Consider the following 18,420-nt stretch of genomic DNA (forward strand, 5'->3'; position numbering starts at 1 on the left):
GAAGAAGGGCGTGCATTGTGTGAAACCAGAGACCAGATAATAGATATATGGCCTCTGGTGAAACCGAGCACGGGAATGATGCTTGCACCAAAGATGACTACTGGGGCGAATCATGAAGTCAAAACCCCGACGATCGAAGTATGGCAAATATGCACAATGGCACATGAAGCTATGTGCATGTACCACTGGACCGTGTAACGGCAAGCTGAGTTGCGATTGTGGCACTCGGCTACCCCCAGTAGTGTCTCCTTACGGCCGGTATGAGGAACAATTGTTCTGTAGAAGAAACCCCATGTTGGTTATATAGACTGAGATCCTTATCATGCAGCCTCTGGCCCAGCATCAGCCCAAGAGATGCCTGAGAACCAGCAACAACAAAAAACTGTTAGATATTCAGTTGACACTGAAGTCATACAAAGTTTCTCAAGTGACGGCTATCAGAACGTGGACTGAAACTCCAGAATACACGAAAGACATCAAATCTCTGTCCTTATTTAAATCGCACCTCCTTCTTCTTCGTCTTCTTCTTCCTCCTCTTCCTCTTCTTCTACCTCTTCCTCCACGTCCTCTTCTTCTACCTCTTCCTCCTCGTCCTCTTCTTCTACCTCTTCCTCCTCGTCCTCTTCTTCCTCCTCTTCCTCTTCCTCTACCTCTTCCTCCTCGTCCTCTTCTTCTACATCTTCCTCCTCCTCTACCTCTTCTTCTACCTCTTCCTCCTCGTCCTCTGCTTCTACCTCTTCCTCCTCGTCCTCTTCTTCTACCTCTTCCTCCTCGTCGTCCTCTTCTTCTACCTCTTCCTCCTCCTCCTCTTCTTCTACCTCTTCCTCCTCCTCCTCCTCTTCTTCTTCTTCTTCCTCTTCTCATTATCAATCGTTCAAAAGAACAACTTACAGACGTACGATGGACTACAGTTGTTAACAACAGAGGACATGTTTAACTGATGGTAAACCGTGTCACTGATAACAAATCGAATCCCGAAACATAAGGTTTACGAAAATAACATCTAATGCTTATTCTTGCTTTACTCAAGAATAAACTTAACATGTACCTGGTCAAAGTACCAAATAGTTTGGCCTTGAGTCCAGCTTGTAGGTGAGGTGAGGGGAAATTGGGTTTAACGTTGCGTCCATGATTATTGCACTTATATAGCGACGTGCATGCATGCGTGTGTATGTGTGGCTGCTTGTACTAGTCCGGACTGATGCCGATTTATAGTGCTAGCCCACTGAGATACCATGCCGCAGTTTAACATGAATACCACACTCAGACACAGTATACTGACTCCGAGCCGATCAGTCCTTGTTTTAGCCCCATAATGCCGCGCGCCAGATAGGGTAACAACAAGTACCATCTTTTAACGTCTTTTCGTATGACGCGGCCGGGGATTGAACCCCGGACCTTCCGCTCTCCGGGCGGCCGCTCTACCACTAGACCACGGAGGCGGTCAAGTCCAATGATCTTTTCACAAACACCTGGTATCATCGCTATTTGATTCCAACAGCAGAGTCGTTTGTACGACTCCGACCGTATCATGAGTATGTGTTTATAAATCACTATCAAATCGTGATAGTACCAGGTGTTCGCGAAAAGGTGAGCGTATCCTGCCCCACCGGTGGCACCCGTCACAAACACATGCAAAGGCAAGTCAGAAAACAAATATAAAGTTTAATATTTCGGGCGCTATTTGTTCAAAAAAATTATTTTTAATATATGCGCATGTTTTGTACTACCCTTCAACGACGACCTTAAAAAGTAGATGACGTCTTATGTTACCGAAGAAACCAAGCTGCCTGTCTCGGCGACATCTTTTTGTCCTGATGTTTGATCTTTTGCTCCCCCACAAGTTGATGAATTATAATTCAAGGAACAGCCTTGCTTTACCATATACCATGCTGTTTCCAAACTTAAAGCAGTCACAAATGGAATGCTTTTGTCCATGAAAGCAGCCCCCTAGAGGTATAGCAGAGTGTGAGTACGAACCTCATCAATATATCTGTCCACTTAACAACTTACTCGAAAATATCGTTACGCTCTACAAGTTTTGAAAAGCTAATACCAAAGCGATATATGATAGCAAGGCCTTCAGATAGCAAGATGCCTCTGTCTTCTATAAGATTCTATTAACCAGGGGTATGCCTGCCTAGCTCTGAAACGCATGATTGCCCCAAGAATGCTGAACCCTACATCAACCTATGATACTGAAAGGATATAATATATGGAAACCTTGAGAGACATTCAGATAGTTATCAGCAATACTGGAGTATTAGTAGCAATGAACATGTCATAAACAGAAAGACAGAATATTTTATTTTCGTCACACCCCCGGTACAGATAAAAACAACACATACAACGATACATAACTGAGCCATCCCTTACGGGATTGTGAGCGACGTAATTATATAATAAAATGTTTAGCATGAAATACAATACACAATGTCACTACCATACTGTCACAGGTTCCTGTTTTATCATAGATCGTCCGTTGTCGATAGAAATTGTAATAAGGCCAAAAGATGACATTAAATAATCTTAAAACTGTATGACTAATTGAAATGAGGCGAACATTTTGAAACTTGTCAAACTGGTACCAGATGACCTTAGGGGGTATAAATACATTACGTGAGCTGCCTTTACATGTACCCCTTCGGGGATACTGGCTCAGTCGTTAGAGTACAAAGGACATTAGATAAGCATTCACGTCTATACAATCTGTACGCCAGGGCGCCTGGGGTTATGGAAAAGAATAGGTGCGGATCAGTCGATGTATGTTACATAACAGGTGTTAAATAGAAGAATCACTATTATTTGTCGAGTGTAATACTTGCTTCTACTATTTGCATTCAGGGCAAACTCCTGCGTTCAGATCAAATATAGCAAGTTAGGCTTAACTTTCAATAACAAAATATATGACTTGAAGGAGCACCCACATGTTAGTAATGTGTTTTTAGGGCTGCGTTGATACTCTATATTTTTGACTACACAGAGAACACACGCCCATCTGGACAAACCGGTTGGCGTTGAGTCGGGGTGTTCTGTATAACCCTGCATTACTTTGGTAGTAATTTCGTGTGGTGTAGTGATGCATGGCGGATGACCTTTGCCATCCAAGGACGAATGCCCAGCTGTATACATAACATACTTAATTAATCATGTGTTGGGCTTAAAGACTTGTACCACCCGGAATAGACTTCAAGCACAAATGCACGATAACTTCGTATATGAATGAACACTTTCAGGTTAATTAGGGGTGATTGTATTGAGTGCTTGACTTGAATGGAACTATTTAAGCATATTTAATAATATAAAAAAGAATTAACAAGAAGGATAGCTTAAGACAACAATAATTTAGGTAAATAGAAAACACACGAGGGGGATATTTACGTTCAATATCTATGTACATATATATGTATGAAATATTTGTGTTCGTAAGCTGTTAAGTTTAATGTCAACATATAAGTGATAACCGTCACTGTTTAACTGGTAAGTGATGATACCAGGTATTCGGAAAAAGGGTAAGTATGTCCTGCCCCAAGAACCACACCAGCACCACCACCCCCACCCCCCAACCACACACCCCACACCCACATCGCCCCACACACCCTTGTGCCAGCCGCCCACATAATCTGAATAAAAAAGTAAGAATTAAAAATAATAGACGAAAGCACAATAGTATATCATTACATAGTAAATACGAAGGATTCTACCATGTGTGCAATTGGGGTTGATGTTTGGAGGAGTGAGTGAAATAAAAGTTTTTTACGCCGCAGTCGTTATAACCAACGGCGGCTTGTAAATAATCAAAAATGGACAAGCAAACCAATGACTGAAATATAAAACAACTTAAAAGAATATGTCTGTCTACTTATTCATTCCTTACTTGACTAATAACTTTTATGTGGAGACTTAATATTCGTACATCGATGTTCGTTTGGTCGTTTTATATTTGATATTATAAAATGTTATGGATCTTTATCAAATATGCCTAATAAACACAGTACGAATAACTCGTATATTTAAAACAGCGGGGCTCGTTCCGTGACATTACTAACTCGGCCTCTCATACTCGGCAGTTCTAAAATAGTTCTATTGTAATAAACTGGTTTGTATACAAGGGTTCTCTAGCAGTGATGTGCGTTGTATGTCTCCACAATGGCTGCCACGCTGTCAGAACCCGTCAAACCAGTTATCACAAGATCTGCGTTTCTTTAACCCACGGTATATCAGGCAATTCAATATGACAATGAACAACATGTCTAAAGTATAATTTTGATATTGACTAACCAGTTCAAACCACGCAAGATGAAACATTTTGACTCGTCAAACTTGTCCACATACTCCTGTGTCACGCCCGGATTTTTAACATTTTGCTAGTCTAAATTTGTAACCTTTGAATTTGTTTCATAAAACCCATTCGAGTGTGAATCCTGAATACTGTAATAGATCAGCTTTAGTAACTAAACACCTTAATTCTTCAGCTGTGCCTACAAGCCAAATGCCATTAGACCGAACTGTTTATTTAAAGCAAGGCGAATTAAGAACAGGCCGGTCTGAAGAACGCTCCTCTCTCCCCGGGACGACATTGGCGCATTTGTAAGGCAATCGCGCGTCCACGAGGCTGTGACGACTGGGGGCACACGTACCATATACCCGGACAACCTGTTGAGCTCGGCTTGTTTCTGTGTCGACGGGTGGATGCCTTGAGGGTTGTGTAGTGTGGGTGTGGTGTAGGTTTAGCAGGATAGGACAGGACTATCGACTCCATCAATTTCGAAGGGTAAGTTGAAAATTTATGTTTCAGATGTGTATCTGTCTATCATTGAATTGTCATTTGACATTGCAGACATTGTTCGTATGACAATGTGTTTGTTAGTTGAATTATATTTGAAGATATTTGTTTTGTTTTACAGAAGTGAATGGCTCTGTTATGTGTTAAATACTACATGGAAGGACGATATATTAGATACACCATTTTATATACTCACGGTTGCCGTAAAAGTAGGGAAAGTTACAGATGTGTGTATAGTTATCGGTATGTTATCTGTTCGTGGGTAACGTTTATTTTAGTAATTACGGGCGGTTTAAGCTTTGCAATTAATAGTGTATGAGATCTTGTACCTCACTGACCCCTATCGATGGCGGATCATCTTTGAATAGTCTCCATTAACAAAGCGTCTGTTTTATGTTCTGAGTAGTTCACAATACCTCAGGGCAGTTACTGTGATTGTATTTACATTTATCGTATATGAAATTTATGATAATGTACAAATTGTATGGACTTAACATACTTCAAACATTGGCGTTTAACATCCACAAGCGTTACTTGCATCGGATGGTAACATATAAATATAAAGATACGTTGGTGCAGATAATATATAGCTAATAAGGATTAATATATTGATAACATAAAGATATTACTGCGTCGGTCTAAATTGTAGCTACTTCATATATTTTCTTGACCGGTAATAATTATATTGCGTAATTTAGTGACAACCTTTTCGACTCCGACAATGTCATAGTTTAAGACACTGCTTGTTGTCATGTGTTCACAAAGGCACACTCTTTAGGCTCTTTACCGAGTATGCAACGTGTCGATCGACTCTGTTTATTTCTGTCTATGATCAGATACTGATCAGCTTCATGATCGATCTGTATGAAAAAGATTGATAGTCCATGACTTCTTCCTGCACTGGTAGTTCATGCTTCAATGCACCGCATAGACAGTTCTCTCATCATGGCTGCAGATCCAGTCGTTTGTTGTGTAACGCTGCACTCAGCAATATTCCAGCTATATGACGGCGGTCTGTAAATAATCGAGTCTGGACCAGACAATCTTGTGATTGATGTCGTGAGCATCGATATACGCAATTGGGATACGATGACATGCATACCAAGTCAGCGAGCCTGACCACCCGATCCCGTAAGTAGGAAACATTGTATCAATATAAAACGTCATAGCCAGAAAATAACAGTCTCGATTACTCACCAAAACAGATTTAATTGGGTGTAAAGAACAAAATAAAGTAAACTACGGTTATAGCGAACTCAAAGCGGCCACACATTTTAGTTCGTTATAACAGTAGTTCGTTATAAGGATATATACAGCATACAGACGGCATATGGTAGGGACCTAAAACCAGTTCGTTATATCCGCCAGTTCGTTATATCCGCCAGTTCGTTATATCCGCCAGTTCGTTATAAGTGTGTTCGTTATAAACGTAGTTTACTGTATATAATGGATGACTGAAAATGGGTGATGACACCATTTGTTCGCAAAAAGGGCAAGCATGTCCTACCAGTCACTTACGTAATCATGACGTATGTATTAAAAAAGTAAGTTTTTGCTTAAGTAAGCATTAAAGCAATAGATGAAAGCACAATAGAATATCACATCATAGGAATTATGAAGGAATGTACCATGTATACAATTAATAAACGCCCCGTGAAGATCCAGGTTAGAAAAGGCCTTCAGCAACCCATGCTTGCCGTAAAAGGCGACTGTGCTTGTCGTAAATGCGGCTATGCCTGTCGTAAGAGGCGACTAACGGGATCGGTTGGTCAGGCTCGCTGACTTGGATGCATGTTATCGTTGGTATATTTGGGTGGATCGATGCTCACGACATTAATCACTGGATTGTTTGGTCTAGACTCGAATATTTACTGACCGCCGTCATATAGCTGGAATATATCATGTCAGGTGATGCATGATTTTAGTATGGGGATATCTTTGTCTGAGGCAAGCTGTAATCAGTTGATTCCTATTAGATTGATTGTGATGATATTTATGTTTCCTTTTTTTGATGTTGTTGATTCAACCGTCAATTCACTCGAGTTTTTTTATGTTATTATTGTGACATAAAACAACATATTTTTTGTGGGATAAAAATTGCAAAATTATGTTGGAGTTGTGGATGTTAGCCTGGACCATTTAGAGACACGTGGTGATACTACCGCAGGGCACTCGCGTCAACCCCTGACACCATTTGGAGTCCGGGTGAAACTTGATTCCCAGCAGCCTCTGATGCTCGGGAGATGTGACCATGGTGATCAGGCTCTGTGACTTGGCTGACTGTGTGTCATCGTACCCCGACGGCGTGGATCGCTGCTCACAATATCAACCACTGGATTATTTATAGACCGCTGTCATATAGCTTGAGTATTGTGGAGTGTGGCGTTAAAAAAACCCACACACTACTGAAACGGGACTGAACCATTTAATATTACAAGTGCTATGCGTAAATGCATGCCCCCTGCATTAGGAGTGGTTGTGGTTATATGGATCTGAGTGTGTATATCCTGCTGAGTCAACAGTGAGATAAGAGGTGTGTTTTATTTCCCTCGCGGACAGTCAGGGTAATGTTTACACAAACAGTTTATTTACACATGGTATATATTATGAACAAGACACTTTCTACCTTCAATGACACTGCGATTTCAGCAATGTGTATGGAATTATTTATGAAACATAAACCATGTGTGTGTGGTCGCTCTTGTATCTCGAGCAAGAAGAAAAGACCCGTAAAGATCCAGGTTAGAATAGGTCTTCAGCAACCCATGCTTGTCGTAAGAGACGACTAACGTGATCAGGTGGTCAGGCTCGCTGACTTGGTCGATACATGTCGTCGTGTCTCAACTGCGTGGAACGATGCTGGATTGGCTGGTCCAAACTCGATTATTTACACCAGCCGTCATATAGCTGTAATATTGCTGAGTCGGACGTTAAACAACAAACAAACAAGAAGAAAGCGAGAACACCCATCCATTGCTTTCAGTCAGTAAGGATATTTTACGACCGCTTCGAAAACCACACACAGCGCACACATGCATATTCACTATTCATATAGTTTGCGTGGGCGTCGATTCGATATATCACAAAAAGTAACTTACTATGTCAAACATAAATATTCGCTTGATCATCTTTCCACGTTTGTCAGCACCATACCAGCTCTCGTGGGTTTCACCGAATTAGATATAAGATCGATGGTCATTTTAGCTAATTTTAGATATTGATCTTCACCCCTGGCTATCGAAACAGGACGTTTTACAACTCCACCAACCCTTTTATAAAAATAAAATAAAATAAAAAAAATAAAAAATAAAATAAAAAATAAATAAAATAATAATAATAATAATAATAATAATAATAATAATAATAATAAAAAAAACTGTTTTAAATTTGTTCATCAAAAGTTTGTCGAAGATGAATTCCGCTTTTTAATGTAATGTCCTTTATATGAAGACCTTAGAAGTAGTTTATTTAGAGAATGTATTGTTTTAAATCCGTTATTTGAAAATAGTAGCGTTGATGACGCTTTCATTTATTTTTTAAAATGTAAAGAAATTCAACCTTTGTTAGCCTGTACACTTTTAAAGATGTTTTAACGTAAGCACTCATTTAGCTTGGCATTTAGCTAGACATGTATACGTAAATGTTATTGTCAATGTGTTATATAGAATATAATGTATATGTTTTATTGTGTCTCATAATTATAAGCCTTATGGCTGGGGCTTACTTTTTAATATGCCAAAGAACATGTATATAGCTCTCTTTTGTAACACGTGACACGCTAATAGAATAACTCTCTCTCTCTCCCTCCCTCCCCCCCCCCCTCTCTCTCTCACCCTCTCTCTCTCTCTCTAAGGCTTGCATCACGTTGTGTTCCAACGTTATTCTGACACGCCGTCAAGTTAAGGAAAGACTGCTCTTAGCGGCGTGTAACCAATCTCGCTCACTAACAACTCAGGAACGCGTGAACAAAAGAACCGGACATTCAACGTCGTTGTTCGGATATTTATCTATCCGTATGCAAGGTCAGGGTCAAATGGAGGTGTAGTCACTAATAATTCCACGGCTTGTATGAACAGGTAATTGTAAAAATCGTTACAATGGCATGTGATTGAATCTTTGCCATGTTCGAAGCATAATCCTGAACACAGACTACCTCAGTTTAATTACACTCGTAGTTTTTCTAGGGGGATGTAGATCCCTGGTTCCATCTCAGCTCCCTTAAATCCCTTAATAACTAATATTATGCATTCCTGAATCGTATGGTATATAGGACCGTCTCCGTGGTCTAGTGGTAGAGCGTCCACCCGGATTTTTAACATTATCAATACATCAGGAATAATTATATATTAATGAGGTTTCGGCTGTGATATGTTTGAGTAGGGTACACACATCTATTGTGAGTTTTGGGTATTCATAGAATTTCGGTTTTTGTATTCTTAAGATTTAAATTTTCGTATGTTGATATGATTTCATTTTTATCTTTGGCTGCTCTGTTAATAGATGGGCTCTTACTTTATATCTCTCGTTTTGAGAACCTTAATTGAGAAGTAAACGAGAAGTAAAATGCATCTTTTTCTTCAGATAAGCATCAAACGTTGTGTTAGTAAACTCCTACTCACTTGTTAATCCAACGAATATAATCCTTTAATCCGACTGTCCGCTTATTAACCATAAACTCAAAAATCTGTCATTGACAATATGTACAGGTGTAGTCATTTACCCTTTTCTCTTCATGAACAATGAGGTGTTTTAATGTAATGAATATTGAACCCGTGTTAACAGTCTATTTGCGACACAGTTTATTTATGATAATGATATCCAAAAACAGTCTGTAATTGACAATGTGATCAAAAGCAGTTTCTTTATCTTTTTTTACTGTGAGATAAAACTGTCAATTTCTGTAGTCTCATCGACTGTGAAATGTTTTAAACTTTTTAAAAATTATTGTCCTTAATGACATCGTGACATAGGGTGTGCCTAAGCGAGTACAAAGAACCTGTAGGCATATTAAAGCGAAAGCAAAATGGCGTGTAGGCAAAATGAGAATAGCCCATATAGACAGCACTATTGATGAGCTTTTGCTTAAAGTGTGCGTTCATCTCGTCGGAATTCCGACATGGGTACAATGTGTGAAGCCCATTTCTGGTGTCCCCCGCCGTGATATTGCTGGAATGTTGCTAAAAGCAGCGTAAAACCATACTCACTCATCACGCAGGAAAACGTTCTGTTTCCTGAATACCTGTGCAATCGATGAGAATCCAGTTTCGATAACGAGTTGCGTCACGGCGTAGACGCTACAATGCATCCTCATGCACATTTAGTTCTCTGTAACCAATATACCATGACCTTAGACCCCTGCTGTACCGGTTCTCAATTAGTTGCTTATTATTACCAGGAAGAGGCGCAGAGAAGTATAATGCTTTATGTAAACCCCATGGTGTGAGACTAATCCTAGTGTTGAAGACTGTACAAAGGGAATCAGGATTCTATTACTCTCAAGGACAAAAGGCCCAAACTTATAATGAATGGGCGACTGCTCAGGCGATGCGCACATATATAGCACAGTGGGTTCTGGACCGGTTTCCCCGGTCCGAGTGATATCTGACAACCGTGGCTTTGAATGAGAGGGCCGTGTTCTTTCACAATAAGAATGGAGGCATTAAGTTCTTTTTTCTATGAACAGTATTGCATAATCGCAGGATGTAAGTATACAGTCATATGATTGGCGAGTTTGGCGTAATCGTTGAGATTAAAAGAATTGCAATCGTTAGGGTGTGGTTAGGCAATGGTTGCTTATACATCACACTGTACTTGAACAGGGCTGATTTGACTGGGAACGTCATCATTGAAGGTTGGTTGTAAACACACACTGGTGCTGCTCGTTCCGGATACATTACGATGATTAATTAATTTATGCTCAGCAATTTCTGTTTTGATCATACACTAGTATGTACACCTAAACATCTAGTATGGTAATGGCATCTTATTATGGTGGTATCATGCAAAAATTATACGCCTGTTATGTACATAAATATTTATACCGGTTATGGTGACAAGGACAATTTATCAGTATGTGCATCGGTTATGTTGATTATGATAATTTCATCGTGTGATGTTTGCATAATACAGCTTTATGTGCATCAGTTATATTTATTATGACAATTTCAACGTATGGCGTTTGCATAATACACCTTTATGTGCATCAGTTATATTGATTATGACAATTCCAACGTATGACGTTTGCATAATACACCTTTATGTGCATCAGTTATATTGATTATGACAATTTCAACGTATGACGTTTGCATAATTCACCTATATGTGCACCGGTTATGTTGATAACGATAATTTCAGTGGTATTTGCATAACATGCCAGTGTTTACGCCTGAAATGTTGACTACGATAATTTCATCGTATGTTTTTGTCAAAACGATATATTTACTCCAGTCACCAGTATATATGCTGGATCTGTTGGTCATAATATGCCTCGACATAGCCTTAACTTGAAGGGGCAAGTGATTTTACCGTGTATAGTTAATAAGATGTATGTCATATCATGCTGTCAGACAACCGGGACCATTAATAACGATAATGTCATAACAAGTATATGAACCGGGGATATTGATTATGATATTAAGTCCATAGCATGACATTCATGAAATGAACAAGTAATAATGTCATGTGTAATATACAATGAACTATACATCATGATCCAATATATATACCCAGAATTGTGTTCATGATTTTATCAGAGTAAGATATCTACTTCACACACGAATATATATATATACCAAGTATTGTGTCTATGATTGTGTCAGAGTAAGATAGTTACTTGATATACACCAGTATATGAACAGGATATTGTGTTCAGGATTTTATCAGAGTCAGATATTTGCTTAAAATACATCAGTTTATAAACATAGATATTTTCATCATTAATAACATTAATCATTTCACAGAATATATCAATGTTATAATTTATTTAAATTATGCTATTTATGTCATGCATTGGGGGATCTAGATGAAGCTGTTACTGTAAAGAAAAAACTTTGAAATGCGCACTGTAGTTACTTGTTAACTGGATGTAATCTTGGGTGTTAGTTACCCATACGAGGTACATGGATGCCGTTGCAAAGTATCTCCACTTAACGTGTTGGCAGTGTCACCGATAACGATACACTGATGTAATTGATGCATTTGCAATGTATCTCCACTTAACGTGTTGGTAGAGTCACCGATAACGGTACACGGATGTAATTGATGCCTTTGCAAAGTATCTCCACTTAACGTGTTGGCAGTGTCACCGATAACGATACACTGATGTAATTGATGCCTTTGCAATGTATCTCCACTTAACGTGTTGGTAGAGTCACCGATAACGGTACACGGATGTAATTGATGCCTTTGCAAAGTATCTCCACTTAACGTGTTGGCAGTGTCACCGATAACGATACACTGATGTAATTGATGCCTTTGCAATGTATCTACACTTAACGTGCACTTAACGTGTTGGTAGTGTCACCGATAACGGTACACGGATGTAATTGGTGCCTTTGAAAAATATCTACACTTAACGTGTTGGTAGTGTCACCGATAACGATACACGGATGTAATTGATGCTTTTGCAATGTATCTACACTTAACGTGTTGGTACTGTCACCGATAACGGTACACGGATGTAACTGATGCCATTGCAATGTATCTCCACTTAACGTGTTGGTAGTGTCACCGATAACGGTACACGGATGTAATTGATGCCTTTGCAAAGTATCTACACTTAACGTGTTGGTAGAGTCACCGATAACGATACACGGATGTAATTGATGCCATTGCAATGTATCTCCACTTAACCCCGTTCACATGCGCCTCTAAACATATGTCTGTATATGTGCATACGTGTGTAGAAATACATACGTGAGTATACTTGTCATCTGAACGCGTTTACTCATGTGTGTATATTTACACCAGGAGCAAATTAGCATCATGTCTTGAGCAGGTGCACATGTAAATGTAAATTTGCACTGTGTGTATATGTTGCAACGTGACCGTTTATATGTCAACGTAACAAGATGATCTGATTAATATCTACAGATTCTAAAGGTTTCATGTGAACGCATAGTAAATTTACATATAGGCATGTATGTATGGTTATACACATGTGTAAAATTACTTACGTTGGTAAGTGTTGTGCATGTGCGCGAGGTATTAGTGTGTTGGTAGTGTACCGATAACGGTACACGGATGTAATTGATGACGTTGCAGTGAATCTAAACTTAGTGTGTTGGTAGTGTTTCAGGGTGCCGACTGACGATGTACACAGGAATGTTGTTACCGTTGGTATGCGTGGTCCTCTGCTGTGTAACGCCATCACAGCAGCAAACGCAAGGTAACTAGGCAACAACGTGGTCAAATATCCACGTGTCTTTTTCGATATGCATGTATTTAGTACTCGACGTATTCTGACTTTTGTATAAATCCTTCAAGTTCTGTATTACAACTATTGGCTCCATGTAAGATGTAGCCGCTGCTTCAACTCATTGTTTAGGGATACGAAATTTAAACGTGGGATTTACCATACAGAACATATCACTCAACTAACGTATCTATGTTCATCAGGTTTTCAGTTGGATCCTGCTGACTACAGCAGCAACACTGGAGGGTTTGCCTTCTTCCAGCTGATTGTAGCCGCTGGAGTCACAGGAGATGGGACCTGGTACAGAAACAACGTCGCATTGAGCCCGGTCCCCAACAAGATATTCATAACAATCTCGGGTGACGTTAGACAAATCGTCATTCAGAGCATCGTGGCGGCAGACGCTGGTACCTACACATTCCGTGTAAATAACTTTGAGGTATCAGCTGTCCTCAATGTAGACGGTAAGATATACAGTTTACTCAGTAAAGGAGTATGTTTCACAACGTTTGCAGCAATATTCCACTTTAACCATACAAGTGCGTGTCCGTTTCGCCCATGTGACCGTGGATTCGATCCCGGGTTTTCGACTTGAAGAGCAAACGCGTGAGTCTTTTGGTTACACAAACGTGTCATAGATAATTTTGAAGGTATGATATAACCCAGGCCGAATGTAAGATGTAAGTGTGTGTTATTTCGTATCTTACATTTGAAATATAGGAGGTATGATAAGTTGAAGGTATGATATAACCCAGGCCGAATGTAAGATGTAAGTGTGTGTTATTTCGTATCTTACATTTGAAATATAGGAGGTATGATAAGTTGAAGGTATGATATAACCCAGGCCGAATGTAAGATGTAAGTGTGTGTTATTTCGTATCTTACATTTAAAATATAGGAGGTATGTTAAGTTGAAGGTATGATATAACCCAGGCCGAATGTAAGATGTAAGTGTGGGTTATTTCGTATCTTACATTTAAAATATAGGAGGTATGATAAGTTGAAGGTATGATATAACCCAGGCCGAATGTAAGATGTAAGTGTGGGTTATTTCGTATCTTACATTTAAAATATAGAAGGTATGATAAGTTGAAGGTATGATATAACCCAGGCCGAATGTAAGATGTAAGTGTGGGTTATTTCGTATCTTACATTTAAAATATAGGAGGTACGATAAGTTGAAGGTATGATATAACCCAGGCCGAATGTAAGATGTAAGTGTGGGTTATTTCGTATCTTACATTTAAAATATAGGAGGTATGATAAGTTGAAGGTATGATATAACCCAGGCCGAATGTAAGATGTAAGTGTGGGTTATTTCGTATCTTACATTTAAAATATAAGGGGTATGATAAGTTGAAGGTATGATATAACCCAGGCCGAATGTAAGATGTAAGTGTGGGTTATTTCGTATCTTACATTTAAAATATAGGAGGTATGATAAGTTGAAGGTATGATATAACCCAGGCCGAATGTAAGATGTAAGTGTGGGTTATTTCGTATCTTACATTTAAAATATAGGAGGTATGTTAAGTTGAAGGTATGATATAACCCAGGCCGAATGTAAGATGTAAATGTGGGTTATTTCGTATCTTACATTTGAAATATAGGAGGTATGATAAGTTGAAGGTATGATATAAACCAGGCCGAATGTAAGATGTAAGTATGGGTTATTTCGTATCTTACATTTAAAATATAGGAGGTATGATAAGTTGAAGGTATGATATAACCCAGGCCGAATGTAAGATGTAAGTGTGGGTTATTTCGTATCTTACATTTAAAATAGAGGAGGTATGATAAGTTGAAGGTATGATATAACCCAGGCCGAATGTAAGATGTAAGTGTGGGTTATTTCGTATCTTACGTTTAAAATATAGGAGGTATGATAAGTTGAAGGTATGATATAACCCAGGCCGAATGTAAGATGTATGTGTGGGTTATTTCGTATCTTACATTTGAAATATAGGAGGTATGATAAGTTGAAGGTATGATATAACCCAGGCCGAATGTAAGATGTAAGTGTGTGTTATTTCGTATCTTACATTTAAAATATAGGAGGTATGATAAGTTGAAGGTATGATATAACCCAGGCCGAATGTAAGATGTAAGTGTGGGTTATTTCGTATCTTACATTTAAAATATAGGAGGTATGATAAGTTGAAGGTATGATATAACCCAGGCCGAATGTAAGATGTAAGTGTGGGTTATTTCGTATCTTACATTAAAAAGATAGGAGGTATGATAAGTTGAAGGTATTATACAACCCAGGCCGAATGTAAGATGTAAGTGTGTGTTATTTCGTATCTTACATTTGAAATATAGGAGGTATGATAAGTTGAAGGTATGATATAACCCAGGCCGAATGTAAGATGTAAGTGTGGGTTAATTCGTATCTTACATTTAAAATATAGGAGGTATGATAAGTTGAAGGTATGATATAACCCAGGCCGAATGTAAGATGTAAGTGTGGGTTATTTCCTATCTTACATTTAAAATATAGGAGGTATGATAAGTTGAATGTATGATATAACCCAGGCCGAATGTAAGATGTAAGTGTGGGTTATTTCGTATCTTACATTTAAAATATAGGAGGTGTGATAAGTTGAAGGTATGATATAACCCAGGCCGAATGTAAGATGTAAGTGTGGGTTATTTCGTATCTTACATTTGAAATATAGGAGGTATGATAAGTTGAAGGTATAATATAACCCAGGCCGAATGTAAGATGTAAGTGTGGGTTATTTCGTATCTTATATTTGAAATATAGGAGGTATGATAATTTGAAGGTATGATATAACCCAGGCCGAATGTAAGATGTAAGTGTGGGTTATTTCGTATCTTACATTTAAAATATAGGAGGTATGATAAGTTGAAGGTATGATATAACCCAGGCCGAATGTAAGATGTAAGTGTGGGTTATTTCGTATCTTACATTTAAAATATAGGAGGTATGATAAGTTGAAGGTATGATATAACCCAGGCCGAATGTAAGATGTAAGTGTGGGTTATTTCGTATCTTACATTTGAAATATAGGAGGTATGATAAGTTGAAGGTATGATATAACCCAGGCCGAATGTAAGATGTAAGTGTGGGTTATTTCGTATCTTACATTTAAAATATAGGAGGTATGATAAGTTGAAGGTATGATATAACCCAGGCCGAATGTAAGATGTAAGTGTGGGTTATTTCGTATCTTACATTTAAAATAGAGGAGGTGTGATAAGTTGAAGGTATGATATAACCCAGGCCGAATGTAAGATGTAAGTATGGGTTATTTCGTATCTTACATTTAAAATATAGGAGGTATGATAAGTTGAAGGTATGATATAACCCAGGCCGAATGTAAGATGCAAGTGTGGGTTATTTCGTATCTTACATTAAAACTATAGGAGGCACGTCTTGCAATTAATGGGACATGTTTTGATGTATTAACTGTGCTTAATACATCATGCAGGATAATGTCTTTCTCAGGTGGACGTAGGTTGGGAATCATCTACCAAGATGGTTCCAAAATATCTAGTCTATGAATGCACAAATAAAAATATTGAGAATATATCAGGGAAGGACAGGGAACTTAAATTTAAGGTTGTATCAGTAGATATAAATATGTACAAGAACAGTGTTATTATTTCTATTGTCGACATGTAGGCAGTATCTCATATAGAAGGGTGCCATAGGTGACAAAATGACTGTGCTAAATCTGCCCAAACATATGTCTACGCGTAAGGGCAAAACAGTAATGCAACTTATGTGGTCTTCGCGTAAAGAATACTCATGTGCTGCTCTGTCAGTAGCACCTGTGACCGACACAATTTGTGCAGAAAGTATATTTTTGTTGCTTACAACATGCACACATATGAAGGTGAGTGCAGTGAGTGAATTAACTAGAGATATACGACGAATTAATGACTGAATCACCAACTGAATCAATGTCGTAAGCCTCGATTTTGGGCATGCAGAATTCATCCACGATGGACAGATCACCCTTATTCCGAGTTTCACGTAGATTATGCCATATGTTACACACTGTCAGTCGAAGACGGAAAACACGTATGAATCAATCCTACAGAGTAATTGTTGCTTGTTGTTCAGATTACGTATTGTTATCAACGAACAATGGATGGCATCATGTATTGTTCAGAAGAAATGAAACACTGGGCGTAAAATCGGATATTAACAGACACCCTGTAAAAGGGACATGTACGACTATCTATCTAATTTGATGGGAAATATTGTACTTTTACACAGCAGTCAACAACAAGGGGTTATAAGAATGATAAAAGGCATAGAGATCGTGCACGTGACTCACGCAATGTTCGGCTTCAGGGAATACAGGGGTTACACTTTCCATCCAAACTGGACTACAGAGCTTCAGTGAAGCACCGGGAGCAACAGTGACCTTTGAGACAACACTCTCCCAAGCAAATGTCAACAGCGGAACGTGGAGAAGGAATGGAGTGGGGCTAACAAGCTCTGCCAAGTATCAGATCACAGTGGTAGGACAAATTCAACGTTTGGTCATCACAAACGTCCAGTCCTCTGATGCGGGGCAATACACCTATCAGGTTGGCTCTCTGACAACAACGGGAACACTGACAGTACAAACAGGTAAGAATCGATCTATGTCATATTTCATTTCCTATGACCAGCAGCATTTACCAATTTGTCAAACACATTGACGTTTACTATTTATGTGTGTAGAGCAGTCATTTTGCGTTCAATCAAAATAACCATAAATGTGAAGGAAGCTAAACATGCAATATTACAAATGATCCATCAGTCTTTGTTTTGTTTCACTTTCTCACTTTATTCAAAATACGTAAAATTGACCAAAGGGAAAATTCTCATATGTTCTGATCATGCGTGGAAATTTAATCATACTGAATGTTGTTAAGTAAACCTAAATGAACTTCAAGAATCTCAACAGTTCGTGTTGGTGGACCATTCCATTTACAATTCCACAGTACATGGGCTGCTAAGATGATTGATGACAATGCTAAGTAACATGTAACAGAGGGAGTAACGTCCCTCTGAAACTAGTGGATACCATGGTGGGCCAGGAAAGTCTAGAGTGTTGCATATATCTGACGTTTACCGTTTTGGTGAGAGCCATCAGCACAGATATAGTGCTGCACGGCAAGGACCATAATTTTCGAGAATGGAATTCGAACCCAAGATAACTGGATACAGGCATAGCAAAGTATGGTGTCTTTAAACGAT

The 18,420-nt window shown here is 38.7% G+C and overlaps 2 protein-coding genes across 6 annotated transcripts in view; one reads left to right on the forward strand and one right to left on the reverse strand.

Moving 5' to 3' along the window:
- Positions 1-320: 320 nt before the first annotated feature.
- Positions 321-7,039, reverse strand: LOC139466977 (acidic leucine-rich nuclear phosphoprotein 32 family member B-like). Its single transcript, XM_071248689.1, has 3 exons — positions 6,949-7,039; positions 506-856; positions 321-358 (listed from the first exon to the last, which is right to left on the reverse strand). The coding sequence occupies exons 1-3, from the start codon at positions 7,037-7,039 to the stop codon at positions 321-323; spliced, it is 480 nt and encodes a 159-aa protein (XP_071104790.1).
- The window catches only part of LOC139466785 (obscurin-like protein 1), a 35,677-nt gene continuing 21,608 nt past the window's right edge, over positions 4,352-18,420 (forward strand). For 2 of the 5 annotated variants that reach the window (XM_071248470.1, XM_071248469.1), the window contains exons 1-4: positions 4,355-4,774; positions 13,075-13,172; positions 13,403-13,663; positions 17,527-17,808. In XM_071248470.1, coding sequence (XP_071104571.1) covers positions 13,097-13,172; positions 13,403-13,663; positions 17,527-17,808 — 619 coding nt within the window. In that variant the 5' untranslated portion in view covers positions 4,355-4,774; positions 13,075-13,096. Of the gene's footprint in view, positions 4,775-13,074; positions 13,173-13,402; positions 13,664-17,526; positions 17,809-18,420 lie in introns of all 5 variants that reach the window. The other 3 variants (XM_071248471.1, XM_071248468.1, XM_071248466.1) reach the window with 3 other exon arrangements.

This window comes from Haliotis cracherodii, unplaced genomic scaffold (genome assembly GCF_022045235.1).
Source record: "Haliotis cracherodii isolate W230 unplaced genomic scaffold, xgHalCrac1.p SCAF_19, whole genome shotgun sequence".
NCBI classification, from domain to species: Eukaryota; Metazoa; Mollusca; class Gastropoda; order Lepetellida; family Haliotidae; genus Haliotis; species Haliotis cracherodii.

Bases quoted from the DNA above. Each gene is read 5' to 3' on its own strand.
- LOC139466977 (XM_071248689.1), bottom strand. From the start codon at position 7,039: ATGGTCACATCTCCCGAGCATCAGAGGCTGCTGGGAATCAAGTTTCAC. The intron at 857-6,948 runs GTAGTATCACCA...GATAATGAGAAG, and splicing joins GTTGACGCGAGTGCCCTGCG to AGGAAGAAGAAGAAGAAGAG. The intron at 359-505 runs GTGCGATTTAAA...GCTGGTTCTCAG, and splicing joins AGAAGACGAAGAAGAAGGAG to GCATCTCTTGGGCTGATGCT.